The sequence below is a fragment of the Sardina pilchardus genome, chromosome 2, assembly GCF_963854185.1.
Source record: "Sardina pilchardus chromosome 2, fSarPil1.1, whole genome shotgun sequence".
Lineage (NCBI taxonomy): Eukaryota > Metazoa > Chordata > Actinopteri > Clupeiformes > Clupeidae > Sardina > Sardina pilchardus.
This window is the reverse complement of record NC_084995.1, coordinates 27807403-27822553: the sequence shown is the minus strand read 5'-3', so window position 1 is coordinate 27822553 and position 15151 is coordinate 27807403. Positions and strand designations below refer to the sequence as shown.

General features: G+C 47.2%; 1 protein-coding gene across 2 annotated transcripts in view; it reads left to right on the top strand.

Moving 5' to 3' along the window:
• LOC134068495 (receptor-type tyrosine-protein phosphatase S-like) overlaps positions 1–15151 on the top strand; it is a 79129-nt gene that overhangs the window by 22018 nt on the left and 41960 nt on the right. For both annotated transcript variants that reach the window (XM_062524155.1, XM_062524147.1), the window contains exons 6-7: positions 3497–3685; positions 10337–10447. In XM_062524155.1, the coding sequence (XP_062380139.1) occupies positions 3497–3685; positions 10337–10447 (300 nt within the window). The remainder of the gene's footprint in view (positions 1–3496; positions 3686–10336; positions 10448–15151) is intronic.

Here is a 15151-nt window from a genome sequence, read left to right as displayed (position 1 = left end):
TGTGTGTGTGTGTGTGTGTGTGTGACTGTGTGACTGTGTGACTGTGTGTGTGTGTGTGTGTGTGTGTGTGTGTGTGTGTGTGTGTGTGTGTGTGTGTGTTTATGGATGTGAGTGTGTGGAGTGGAAAAGACTAGAAGGGAAGTTGTAGAGGAGAGCAGCATTCTGCAGTGCTGGCGTTGTGTACATGGAGGGGATGGAACTCTGGGGGATATGGTCATCGACTCTCTCCTTCTTTCTCCTTCTCTTTTTTTTCTGTCTCATTTTCTGTCTTTCACATAATCTCCTCTCTAGTGCTGATTCACCCACATGAGGACAAGCCTGTAATTAGCATTGGTCAGGGTGACACATGCATACTGTACACACACACACACACACACACACACACACACACACACACACTTACACTCCCCCCCCACACACACACACACACACACACGCACACACACACACACACACTTACACCCCCCCACACACACACGTGCGTGCGCACACACACACACACACACACACACACACACACACACACACACAGTCACACAGTCACACAGTCACACAGTCACACAGTCACACAGTCACACAGTCACACAGTCACACAGTCACACAGTCACACAGTCACACACACACACACACACACACACACACACACACACACACATTCACACCCCCCCCTACACACACACACAGTCACGCAGTCACACACACACACACACACACATACACACACACACTCACACCCCCCCCCCCCCACACACACATTCACCAGCATGCCCCTAGACGGTCAGTGGAAATGCTGTGCTCAAGCACTGCCCACTGCCTGCACTGCCCATCCTTAGCTGTCTCTCTCTCTCTCTCCAACTCAATCTCCTGCTCAGGCCTGACTGATAGGGAATACATTTGCCTTAATGAGTCCTCCCTTTCAAAGCCCCGTTCTATATGCATGATCAGAAGTGCCGCCCGTCCCCGGGAGAGGGGCCGGTGTTGACCCCTGTCAGCCCCACATCCCCTCTCTTCCCTTTGGGACATTTCCCTCCTTTCTTTGAGATGACTACACACATCATCAGAACATGTCGTTCCAGAAGGAGAGGTCTCTTTTTTTTTCTGATTGTGCCGCTGACTCTGTGATGGGAGCGTGATGATATTCATCTCGCCGCCGAAATGGCTCTTTTAAAAAAAAAAAAAAAAAAAAATTGCGGTCGCTCGCCGCCAGCGGTGCGGCTGTGCGGTGCGCTTCGTTCTCGATTCCCTGAAGAGTTCGCTCGGCGCTGCTCGGGAGCGTTAAATCGCTGCGTGCTCTTGTGTGCGCGAGCGAGCCAGACTGACCAAACTGAGCTTAAATGAAATCCAAATGAGGCGGCGGCTGCCTCATCAGCACCAGGGACGTCCGCAGGAGAGAGAGAGAGAGAGAGAGAGAGAGAGAGAGAGAGAGAGGGAGAGAGGCGGAGGCAAGGCAGTCCCTCTTCAGCCTCTCTTCAGGCTCCGTTAGGGAGATTTAGCGTGAAGCTGGTTTCTCTGGGCACAGCTCATGCTCATTTTATAGTCTTGTTAAATTCACACACATAAGCGCACACACATACACACATACAAGAATTCTCTCTATCTCTCTCTCTCTCTCTCTCTGTCTCTCTGTCTCTCGCACACATACAAACACTCAATCAAGCACACTCAATCACACACTCTTGTCTTCATAGTCATCCTTTTTCCTTTTCAGTGCGTACACCACTGATGTTTTTCCTTCAGACATTACATCCACATTTTCTTAAACACAATCCCCCCTCCCCCTCCTCCTTCCTCAGCGCCCCCCTCCCACACACACACACACACACACACTCACTCACTGCTCTATTGTTTGTGTACATTTTCAATTAATGCTAGCAAATAATCATTACTTGGAGGGTACACCCCCCCCCCCCCACACACACACACACACACAACTTTATTCGTAATGCATGTAATTGACATTGCCGCTGCCGAGGTGAATTTGTGCATAGTGATTAGGAAGGGGTGTAATTACAGCACTCAGCTAAGCCTTGGAGGAGAGCGGCTTTCTTCCTCCCCGCAATTTACGGCTGACACCTCTAATGTTAGGGCCGACTGCCTGCTGTCTCACTCAGCCTCCGGAAATGTCGGGAGCGCTCCGTAGGAGACTCCCTGTCGAACCGACTCAAACATTACAAGTGCTTAAGACCAAAACAGTAACTAAATAATTTCTTAAAAGCGCGGGCGAGCGGCTCCTAATCACAGGTTCTGAGCGTATATAGTGGCATGATGATACTGATGTTGGCGACGACACACACACCAGGGAAACGGTGTGTGTGCTGTTGTTTTTTCATGGACATTGCAGGTGTGAGATTATCACAATGTGGGATCCAGAGGCTTGTTTTTTTTTTTTGGATGGGAGCCCGTACCGTGCGTGGCTTGAGCTGGACTCTCGCTGCTTTTTTCACGTTGTCAAAATGTCAAAGAGCTGTGTCTGCTGCAAGCCTCTGCTTCTCTTGGAACTGTAATTGTTTTGCTCTTGGCAAAAAGTGACATGCTTTTTTAACACCTTTTTGGACTCAACTGTGTGCATCTTTCCTGTGCGTTTGAAGCTTGGAATGCTGTAGAATTGTCCAGCCTGAGTTTCAGCATAGTACTGTTGAATAAGGCATCGCTTGCTGGTGGTAACCATGTAGACTTCTTATTTTGGAATAAACGATTCAGCACTTTTTCGAGGCAGCAAGATAATGTAGGTTGTCAAGGGTTTTGCTTTAATCACAGTCTTACTTTAATATTAGTTGAGGTAGAGTTTGACAGCAAAAGCTTTAAAAAATCAGCCTCAAACGGTGGGAATTGTACACCTTTATCATGAGTCAGAAATATTCACACAAGACTGACTGCGTGTAATGGATAGACAGTCACTCAGCCATGTTTGATAATCCTCTATCTCCAGGCAGAGTGTGCTGCAGCTAAGCATTACACACAGTATGTTGTGCACAAGGAATACTGTAGGTCTTGGTTTTCAACACATTCACCGTTGCAACATGGAACATATCGGTAGGAACTACATATGCAAAATGGAACATATCGGTAGGAACTACATATGCAGTATGGAACATATCAATAGGAACTACATGTGCAGTATGGAACATATCAATAGGAACTACAGTACATGTGCAATATGGAACATATCAGTAGGAACTACATGTGCAGTATGGTAGTAACTACATGTGCAATATGGAGCATATCGGTAGGAACTACATGTGCAGTATGGAACATATCGGTAGGAACTACATGTAATGTGTGATCACTCATTTAAAAAACTCAAGCAGAACATTAATACCTCATTTGAATTAACCACAGAGCTAAATGCCATATAAATTAATGATCCATGCTATATGGACATGGTCAGCCTCATTAGAACCATGTCTTTGAACTTTGATTAGGCGTGTGTCGTCATGCATGCACAACGCTGTAGGATTTTAATGCTCAGTCCTCCTCTCTCTCTCCCCCCCCGCAGAGGACATGCTTCCAACGGGCTTCCCCTCCATAGACATGGGCCCCCAGCTGAAGGTGGTGGAGCGCACACGCACGGCCACCATGCTGTGTGCCGCCAGCGGCTTCCCAGATCCCGTCATCTCCTGGTTCAAGGACTTCCTGCCCGTGGAGCCCGGCGCCAGCAGTGGACGCATCAAGCTGCTGCGATCAGGTGAGCCGCGCCTGCACATTCATGGCCGCTATGAGTCTTTTGTCTTTATTTTATGTTTTTGTGCCAGAAATGGAATAGATGTTTTGGAGTATGATGATATTAATTCTGCATGTGACTTGTGCTGGCAAAATGGGAAACAGGTTGCAAATGGATGCCAGACAGTGGAGTAATGTTCGCTAATTTATTGGTGTGAATTTTCCGGAATGGGCTGGTGGTGATGAAGTTTAATTTCTTTGCTTTCCACAACCCAGTCCCTTTGGAGCTTTGGTGTAAGTCCTGCAAGAGTAACCGCTTTGCTGTAGACTGTAGTGATTTAAATTCTAAGATTCAATATTATTTGTGCTTTGTGCAACTGCCATTACCAGAATATTAAACGATTCTGCAAATTATTCTTACATATCCATCTTTGACATTCATCAATTAAAAAAACAAATCTTGCTAGTTTGTACGTACTAACGCTTCATCCGCTTCCTTGGTTTGCTTTGCATATTGTTTTTGAGACATGTGTAATCTCCATTGACACACCCATTGTAGTACTTCATGGCTCCTTGGCTCTCAACAACAAAACATCAAAATAACTATCAAAAGCAAAAGACGGCAAAACATCATGACCTCCACTTCCATCTGACAAGCACCGCTAAAAGCTATCATTTTCTGTTCTTTTTGTTTTGTGTGTGTGTGTTTTTTTTTCTTCTTTTTTTCTTTTTTTTTTGTAATCTTCAGGCGTCTTTGGTGAGTATCTCTCTGACCCTGAAACTACCTTTTCTTCTGCTGAGGATGATAACATCTAGAAAAAAAAAAAAAAAATGCATGTCATCCTGACAGTTGTCTTCCCTCCAAATCACTCTTTCCCATCGCCTCTTCCTCTCACTGACTTGGAACTCCGACCATTGCTCCCCCAGACCACTGAAATGATATGAGTGATAAAAACATACTCTCTAGCACTGCCTCTTTCCATGCTCTCTCCCACTTTATCCCCGTACATGGGCCACGGTAGAATTGTTGTTGTTTAAAATATATAGCCTTTATAGCACAACAATTATTATTACCATTGCTATTGGCAAAGTAGCAGCTAATTCTTGAACTCAATCCAATGCCTGGTGGCCATTTTGCATCCTCCCCTTGTTTTGATGCCCCTGAAGTCAGTATGTGCATAATTATACTCATCTCTCTGTTTCTTTTGTTTGAAGAATACAGCACTGCAGTGTGAGAGTCTGTGCGCTGAAGAGTTTCTGTGTGACTGTGTGTTTCTCACCACCTCCTCAGGGAGAGAGTGTCTCGGTCTTAGAGTCAGAGGCTTGACAAAAGGGCGTAGGGAACGTTAACAGGCTTTGTCTAATTCTGCTCTCTCAAGAAAAGTGTTTTCTACATGACCCTGCAAGACACAGACACAGAGACGGACTAAATCGCTCTCAGACAGCGTTGTTGTTGTTGTTGTTGATCATGTCTGTCCCCCTTGTCTTTAGGGCCCATCCAGTGTAACCATAGACCTAAAAGAAATGGACAAACTGACTCCGTTGTTCTCAATGGGAGGGGGCTGAAACAAAATTCTGTTTACTTTCCATCGTACTGCGCAGACTCGTACTCACTTTGTGACGTTAGCCATCCTGCACATTGCTGCAACTCGTCTGAGATGGGATTATTATTATGTTTACTTGCCTCTAGGTAATGCTTTACCCTATCATACAGTAGGCTACAAGCTTTTTCACTGATCTTGCGAATGACTTTCCGTCATGGCCTTCGATACCCTATATAGAATATACAGAAGCTATAAGGGCGACACAGGGCACATGTTACATGAAGTTATCGGATCACAAAAAAATCTGCAATCTATGGCCGTCCATGGGAGTTAGCAGAGGGTTGATCACCAGCTCAATTCGTGTTTCTACTTCCGGGGATATTCCTGCCCCCTTGAGTATAACACATCCAAAGACCATCCTTATACAGTCAGTGATCCAGGTTGGATTTGAAGCTTTCAAAACACAGGCTCCCTCTTTCAAACAGATCTAGCCGGCTCTCCAAAAGCATTCTGTTGCTGAATCCAAAATCACAAAGCCCCCCTGTCTGCGGTCCACCGTTAGTCCTGTCCTCCAGCGCAGAGCAGAGCAGACAAGGGAGGCTGCAGCAGCGGAGCCCGTGGAGCAGAGCTGCTCGCTGGAGAACAGGCACTGTAATGGCGGGCATTAGTTATTCCCTCTCATCAGCCGAAGCACAGCTCAGCACGGCACAGCGCAGCAGCAGCAGCAGCAGCAGCGCTGGACTGTCAGGCGAAGGCAGGCCACGGCGCACTGTGCAGGGGCAGTGGCCTGTGGGAGCCTGTCACGGAGAGCATGACCGACCGCTCCAGTTCCGCCATTTAATATTCCCCCAATAGAAGAGGCCTCGCTTTGTTATCAGCTAAATGGTCCGGCCAGCACCTACCATTTGTAGAGAGCTTTAGGTCACGTTATTTTTTCACTTTTGAGCAGGAATTGTGTGGACTTTCTTTTCCATGTGATCCCCCTCCCCCCAGCCCCCTTGTTTTGGTTTCTTCTCTTTTCCATCTGAAAAGAATACCCTTTCACCGCCATTTGATCATCATAATTACCTCTTTTTTTTGCTAACAATGAGATTATAACTGTAATTCACTCAAATAAACCATAATTTACGCAATACTCAACAGTAATTTCCTCAAGTGCCTCTCTGTATAAAGGGGCAGAGAGTGCGTGAGACAGAGAGCCTGTGAGTGTGTGTGCCTGTGTGTGTGTGTATATATGTGTGTGTGTGTGTGTGTATGTGTGCGTGTGAGAGCGAGAGCGAGAGAGAGTGCAGTACCTGGCCATGTGGGGCGGCAGCGTTTATGAATGCATTAGACTCTGACAGATGGCAGCTGCCACCAGAGGCATCCAGCCCGAGGCTCGCACGTACGGCTCTGGAGCAGGGAGCTGTGGCCCGCACTCGGCCGCACTCGCTCGCTCGCTCACCTCCAGCCCCGCTGCACCATAATCAAACTCCCCATCTCCAGCTGGCCTCCACAGACCCTGCACTCCAATCAAATCAAATAGGGCCGTTTCTCACAATGCCATTCCCTGTCTACAGCCCATATGCATAGTGTTCCATTTAGGAATGACATACAGTACTGTTTTCCCACCACACCTGAGTCACACTCCAGTAGCTTCACCTCTGTCCACCCACTGTACTCTCTGTACTGTATAGATATAAACTATACTCACATATAAACTGTACTCATATATAAACTGTACACTCACATATAAACTGTACACTCAGATATAAACTGGAAACTCATACAGTATAAACTATACTCACATATAAACTGTATACTCATATATAAACTGTACATTCATATGCAAACTGTACACTCATATCTGTGCACTCAGATAAAAACTGTACACTCAGATATCACTGTACACTGATATATAAACAGTATACTCAGATGAAAAGTGTATGTTTCTATATAAAGACTCAGCCCCGGAGGCCTTGTTATATTAACTGGAAGGACATAGTTCACCTCATGCACTCGTTATGCACTAGTGTATTCCAGTTCCAGCATATAGATCCTTATAGAATTGTTGAAATCCTCCGTTCAGCTGAGCTGCAGCGGTAAATTAGTCTCTCACCACTCGGGTGTTCTATCTATGAGATTTCATCCCCACACCACTCAGTCACAGACCTCCCCCACCAAGATCCTCTCTCCCTCTTCTTCTCTATTTTTGCTCCTGTACTGTCTTCCATTTCTGTTCCCTGTCTGTATGAGCAAGTTTGTTGTACCAGTCAAGAATTTTTTTCCCTTCTTTCCTCCATTTTTTTTTTTTGTGCCGTCTTGTCAAGACAGGCTGAGAATTCAGCTTTGGTGTATTCCTTGGGGATCTGTTGCCGGGGAAAGAACCAAACAACCATCAAAAAATGACTGTGTGCTGTAGGGAGAACGTGTGCAGGGGAGAGACTGAGGCGAGCGCGAGGAAAGAGTCGGTTCAATAGGAAGCATGTGCCTTAACGAGACAAAACTTTGCCTTCCAACTTCTTCCTTGAGTGTTGTTGTAAATTGCACCCCCCCCCCAAAAAAAAAAATCAATGGCTATGCTGTTACCTGTAGCTTCAAATGATCTCGCTGTCGGCAGAGAAACAGGGGATAGGTTGTGTTTGGGAAGGGAGAGAACACAGGAAGAGAGAGGGAGTGAAATGGAGATAGTGGTAGAGTTCCTAACCAGAGGCTAGGTTTCGGTCTCAATTGATTTTCTTAAGCTTTCGTCGTATCCACAGAACAAACAGTAAAAACAGTCTGTCAGACTTAGGCAGACTATATGACCACTGTGTTAGAGAATACCTTTCATATTACTGCATTAGCAGACAGTCCAGAATATGAATGAGAGATTGTGAGAGGAGTGTTTATATAGACTCAGTAGGAGGCACGGCTAGTGAGCAATCACGTATGAGACTTGGTTGATTACAAATCACCACGGCAAGGGACCTTCGTGCACCCCCCCCCCCTCTCCAACCCCCCCCCCCCCCTTCCCCCCTCTCCCCTGTTACATCCTAGTGCACTGAGGGTGTATTCGCCTCCGTCTGTTCTCTTGTTATCGCCCACACCTGAGGCCTGCAGATCAATCTCCCCCCCCCTCCCCGCCCTGCCCCGCGCTGCCCCCGCCGCGCTGCCCCCGCCAGCCGAGCCCATCTCCGCAGCAAGACAGCTGGAGCGGGCATGAGCGGGCATGAGCGCCGCCGGCGGCCTCTTTTAATCAGGACCCGCGTACGTACGCGCGGGCAGGGCGGGGCCACTCGCAGCAGAGGCGGCCGGCGCCGGTGCCGGTGAAACCCGGAGGCCGGCGGAGGTGAACGGCAGAGCGAGATGGACGCTGACAGACCCAGCTTTCAATCAAAGCCGTGCAGGAGATCGTATTGTAATCTCAGAGGGAGAGAGAGGGAGAGGGAAAGGGAGAGGGAGAGGCAGAGGGAGGGAGAGGGAGAGGGAGAGGGAGAGAGAGGGAGAGGGAGGGAGAGAGGGAGAGAGAGAGGGAGAGGGAGAGAGGGAGAGGGAGGGAGAGAGAGAGAGAGAGAGAGAGAGAGAGGGAGAGGGAGAGGGAAGAGAGAATATGTGTTTGTGTGTGTGTGTGGGGATTCAGTTTTAGCCAGACAAGCATGCCATTTCTTCTCTGCCTATTCTAAGACCAGTGTTCTTTTTCAGACTGCAACATTATTTATTAATTCGCTATGAAATGGTACGAGATACAATTTGATTAAAAGAGATGGCATGCAATAACACTTAATTGTTGTATAAAAACATCTGTCAATAGAGTAAATTAAATGTTAAACAAATCTAGTGTTTTGGCAGGCAGGGATGAGCATGTAGCTACTTGCTTGCTGTTGTCATTTAGAGCTATGCCTTTAATTGTGGAATTGAGCCCTCCAGCGATCAAACACGAAAAAAATTGGCTAGAAGTGTTGCTAGGCCTCAATGACTAAAAGGGAGGAATAGAATGGAGCATCACAAGCAGTGTCTTTGGTCCAAGGATACAGATAGCCACACTCACACACACACAGACACACACACACATACACACGCACACACGCACACACACACACACACACACACACTACAAAGCAGTCTTGCTATGCCGCATTTTCCCTCTGCCAGCATTACCATTTCGGTCACATTGCTTTAAAGTCCCCATTGTCTCTGAAGAGCCTTTTAGTGCCTATCTCGCTGTGTGAAAATTCGTCAGAGGCACCCAACGGGTAGTGATTCCCCAGAGCGGTTAGCTGGAGTCGGGCTAATCCTGCTTGTCTGCGCGCGTGTGATTGCTCCTCTGGACATCCTCTAAGATGGCCCGCGATGCTGCTGGCGGCAGGGTGGGGGAAGGGCAGGCGGGCAAGCGGGCGGGCGGGCGGAGGGGGGGGGGGGGGGGTTTAGCGGGCAGTGAGTGGGCGGGGGGGGGGGGGGGGGGTGCGGAGAGCTGCGAGCCATTTGCCATGGGACGCAGGGACAGTCACACTGACTTGAAAAGAAAAGTAATTATGGTGGGGGGAGAGGGAAGGGACTGGGGCGCACGGGGCGAGGGCAGAGGCTGGCATTAAAAACATTAATTGATTTGAAAAGGGGAACGCAGCTCCAGGGTTCTGGCCGGCGTTGAGCTGGGGATAAATATGTTAAAGCTAAAGAGTCTGGTGGCTGTGGAAATGTTAATGAGATGCAGTTTATGCAGTGCTTCTAGTTTAAATAAGGAGTTTTCATGAATGAATTATTAATCTCATATGCTGTTCTCTCTCTCTCTCTTTCTCTCTCTTCTCTCCTCTCTTCTCACTCTCTTTCTGTATGCTTACTTATCACTTTTTATTCTCTTCTACACCTACCCTCACTCACTCCTTCATTCTGTTTCTTTATTCTCTTTGACCTCACTTACTTGCCTGGCATTCTCTTAACATCTCTGGCATCTCTCTCTCTTCCCCTCCATCTCTCCCTCTCTCCCATCCCCTATCCCTCTCTCTCTCTCTCTCGCTCTCTCTCTCTCTCCCTCTCTCTCTCTTTCCCTCTCTTGCTTTCTTTTTCTCCCTGTCTGTGCGTGCATGCGTGTGTGTGTGTGTGTGTGTGTGTGTGTGTGTGTGTGTGTGTCTCTCTGTATGTGTATGTGTGTGTGTGTGTGTGGCTCTCTCCAGGTGCCCTGCAGATTGACAAGAGCGAGGAGATGGACCAGGGGAAGTACGAGTGTGTAGCGTCCAACTCCCAGGGCGTGCGCTTCTCCGCCCCGGCCAACCTTTACGTGAGAGGTAGGACACGAGTCGCCGGTCCAGAGGGCCGCTCTCTCGGCCCCCCCGCTGACCGCCACGCTCGGCAGCCGCACCGCTCCACGCTACGCTCTGCCCCTTAACCAGAAATGCCCTCTGCGTAATAAACAGTGACAAATCTACTACGAGAGCTAAAAACGATTACAGCCCACATAAAAGAATCAAAGGAAATCAATGAAGAACATGTTTGGAAGAAATATACAGTATAAATTGTGCTGAAGGAATGTCGCTGCAGTGGCCCCTCATTTGTAGCACTTTGCCTGGTGCACAGGAGATAGGATTTCTGGAAACAAGTGAATTTCATTTAGCGCTCTTGCTCTGTAGTGCAGTGCAGTGCATAGCACCTTGTGGTCTCAGACTCTTACAGTTCAGAGCGGTTTCCGGTTCAGGAGGTTTGGAATAATCATAGCATTACAAAAGCTAATTTATATTGAAGAAACTAGGCCTAGAGGCGTGTAATTGTTTCTTTAGAGTCAATTAGCGCTGACTGTTGATTTAGGCATCGCTAAATGCTTCTTGCCTTAACCGTTTCCAAACTCTTTCTGATGCACAGTGTAAATACGTTAATTGAGTTTAATGAAATTCATTAGATAACTTGGTCATGCTTAGCCAAAATGCCCAGCTTTAAATTAATCTGGGATTCCCTTTAAATTATGAATACAGTCTGTCAATGACCGGTCGTCTAAGGAAAAAAATCAAATGGATATTTCAAGCAAAGGCCATATAGTCATTTACTGCATGCAACCTTGTCCTGCTAGGTTAGCTAACCAGATCATCATCAAGCACAGTAATTCTGGTGACTGAAAAAACAGCTACAGTAGGTTGCCAAAGACAAGGAGACGTGAGCTGCATTGCAGAGAAGGAAGAGAACGATTAAGCAGAAAGATTGGGACCATTTTTCATCCCTTATAGTGGAGGCTTCATTATGAAAGCCATATTATTATTACAGTAATATGATACTCTTAGCATTGAGAACAGATCAAACATAAAACAGGCACACATGAGTCCATATTTGGGCATGGAAGAAGAGACATATCGTGGATAGGATGAGAATGGTGCCTTCCTCCCTCCTCTCTACATGCCTTTAGCACACACAAAGAACATTTGAATACCTTGCATCATTTGACTTGATACTAATGAACACAGATGTCTCAGTTTTTTTCTGGTTGATACAGCAACTGTTGTTAGCAGTTATACTTGAGGGATAATTAGTCATTGTCTAATCAAGGCCCTTTAATGAAGAATACAAACATAATTCACTTCCCTAAACAAAAGGGTCACCCTGACCTCAGGCTGTCATACACACACATGCACACACACACACACACACACACACACACGCATGCACGCACGCACGCACGCACGCACACACACACATACAGACACACATGCCCACGCTTATCTTCAACATTGTAGGACACACGACATCCCTCGCTGATAGGCCTCCTGGTAATTTCACGCAGCATATGAAGAGAACAGTCTGACTGTTTTGCCCGACAGATTCCCCAAACAAACATAAGATCCAAGAGCCATTGGACTGTGCGTAGCGCTTAGCGCCGCGCAGCCTGGGTGGACTGGTGGTGGAGTGCTCTCTCCTCAGACTAGATGTGTGTCAGGGGCAGCGGCACGGAGGCAAAGGAGGAGATGCCGTTTACCACCGCCAGCCTCTCTTTACACGTTTCCACTCTTGAGGAACTCACACTCATGATTCATTTATGGTTCCCAAGTCCCAAACCACTATAGCAGGCGAGGGGGGGGGGGGGGGGGCAGTGCGGGGACGCGGCACTCAGAGCAGTGGCCTTTTCCCTCATGACATGCAGTTCATCCAGAGTGGAACTGCGAGCACTGACCAGTTCATCCAGGCTGTGCAGAGCCAAGGCTGTGCTTATGTAAGGCTAACTCAGGTCAACTGGGCGGGGGGGATGGGGGTGGGGAGGCGATCATTAAGAACCATGGAACAGCACCAAAGCCTGATCTGGTAAGTTTCACACAGTGCTACGGATAGAAATGTTGTCTGTCGGCATTGGTGGTCTTGTTATGACAACCTCTCTTGGAGAGCAGTTCGAGTTTGACGATGAAACCCACAAGCGTATGTGTTTGTTACGTTTGGCTCAGAACGTAACAAACTAAGGAGGACACGGACACGGAATTGCCAAAATAATTAAAGAATTTACTTAAAGAGAAGGAAAACTATGTACAATGGGTTAGTCAGTAAGTCAGTTGTGTTAAGCAGTGCCGGCATGCAATGTTAGTGTAACGCAACATGAGTGCAAGAAAAGAAATCAAACACAGGATAAACTCATAATGAAGAACAAAGGCAAAGACGGCAGACGTAGGGAGCCACCAGCCGTTAGTAGCCCCGCGCGCCATCTTTTCGAAGTCCGGCTTTTTAAGAGGCAGCAAATCAGGTGCGGCCTTCAACAGCGCCGAAGCCACGCCTATGAGCGCTCGCAGGAGCAGCGGCAGTGCTCAGGATCGTTACACGCCCCCCCTCAAAAGAAAACGAAGAGCCTGGGATCGTAGTTTTCGAAGGAAGGTCAACTTTGGTCTAGTGCAAAGCCCAGCACTCATTTCCCTGATGTACACCCAGCAATCACAGCGCCTAGAAATAAGTAAAGAATGGAGAAGGAGGAACAAAATCCAGATGGAAAAAAACACACCACAACATTACACAATTAAGCACGGGACAGAGCATCTGCCACAATGTTATCGGTCCCCTTAATATGTCTAATGTCTAAGCAGTAAGATTGTAAAAATAAAGACCAACGAACTAAACGCTGATTCGGACATTTCAGAGAATTCAAAAAGGTCAAAGGGTTATGATCAGAGAAGATAGTGAATGCTACGCCAGAATTAATGTAGACAGCGAAATGCTGTAAAGCCCAAATCAGAGCTAACGCCTCCTTTTCTACTACCGAGTAATGCAGCTGGTATGAACAAAACTTTTTCGAAAAGAAACAAATGGGATGAAAGACTCCCTGATCATCAGCTTGAATTAGAACAGCGCCAGCCCCGACGTTACTGGCATCAACCTGCAACGAAAAAGGTTTATCAAACCGCGGAGCGGCCAAAACAGGAGCAGAGCACAGAACAGACTTCACATTTTCAAACGCCCTCTGACAATTTAATGTCCACTCATACTTCTCCCCATCCTTCAAAAGAGAAGTCAACGGAGCCATGACAGTTGAGAAATTTCGACAGAAACACCGATAAAACCCCACTAAACCCAAAAATCGGCGCAAATCTTTTTTTGTAGCGGGAGGCGGATACTGCTGAATAGCTTCAATTTTCGCATGAATCGGACGCACTTCACCGTTTCCAACAATTTTCCCTAGATAGGTTACCGTGGCTCTGGCAAAGTCGCACTTTGCCAGATTCACCGTAAGCTGCGCCTCGGTTAAACGATCGAACACTGACTTGAGCTTCTGCAAATGCGAAACCCAAGTATCACTACAAAGAACCAAATCATCAAGATATACAGCGCATCCATCTAGACCAGATATGACGCGATTCATCAGTCTCTGAAAACTGGCGGGCGAGTTACGTAACCCGAAACTCATGACTGTATACGAATATAGGCCAAATGGTGTGATAAAGGAGGAGATGTCCCGTGCCCTAGCAGTAAGCGGCACTTGCCAATAACCTTTTAAAAGGTCCAATTTAGTAACAAATTTGGCTGGACCGACTTCGTCAATGCAGTCTTCAATTCGGGGTAACGGGAAACTATCACTTTTGGTGACACTGTTCACCTTTCGATAATCAGTGCAGAACCGAACCGTGTTATCTGATTTGGCAACAAGAATGCATGGTGAGGCCCATTCAGAGCAAGACGGCACTGCGATATTATTGTCGAGCATGTACTGAATCTCCGCTTCCATCAGTTTTCGTTTGTCTGGGGACACACGATAAAAACGCTGTTTAATTGGGGCAGAGTCACCTACGTCTATATCGTGCTCACTCCATGTTGTGCGAGATGGAGTGTCACCAAACAACCCTGAATATTCGTGAATGAGCTGGATCAGTTCCGCCCGTTGAGACGGCGGCAAATGTGCAAATAAGCTGTCCAACTGGGCCAAACACTCTGAATTCTTCAAACGCCCCCTTAACATGCAATCACTAGGCGAAACAAGCTCACCCTCGGTTTCATTACTTGGGCCACCAACCAGCACTGGAGCAGAAGCTAAAACAGGAGTAACACAACCCGACTCGTAGTATGGCTTAATCATGTTAACATGGAACAAGGTGGACTTGTTCCTGCGAGACGGAGTGGAAACCAAATAATTCTCATCAGATACTTTTCTAAGGACAGTATATGGACCATCAAACTTTGACTCAAACGGTGAACCTACTAAAGGCCGAAGCACAAGGACACGATCCCCTTTTTCAAAAGAGCGAAACTCAATTGTGCGGTCATACAAGCGCTTCATTTTTCGTTGCGCACACTCCAGATTTTTCTTTGCAATTTCACGCACTCGAAACAGTCGATCCTTGAAACTGTTCACATAAGCCTCAAGGCTTTTAGGCGGTTCCGTTCTGTTTCCAACTTCACTGAACACGGACAAAAATCCCTGAACTTTATGACCAAAAACTAAGTCATTTGGGCTAAAACCCGTACTCTCTTGGACGACCTCGCGAGCTGCAAGCATAAGCCACGGTAGGGCTTCTTCCCAGTCCGCATCTAATTGA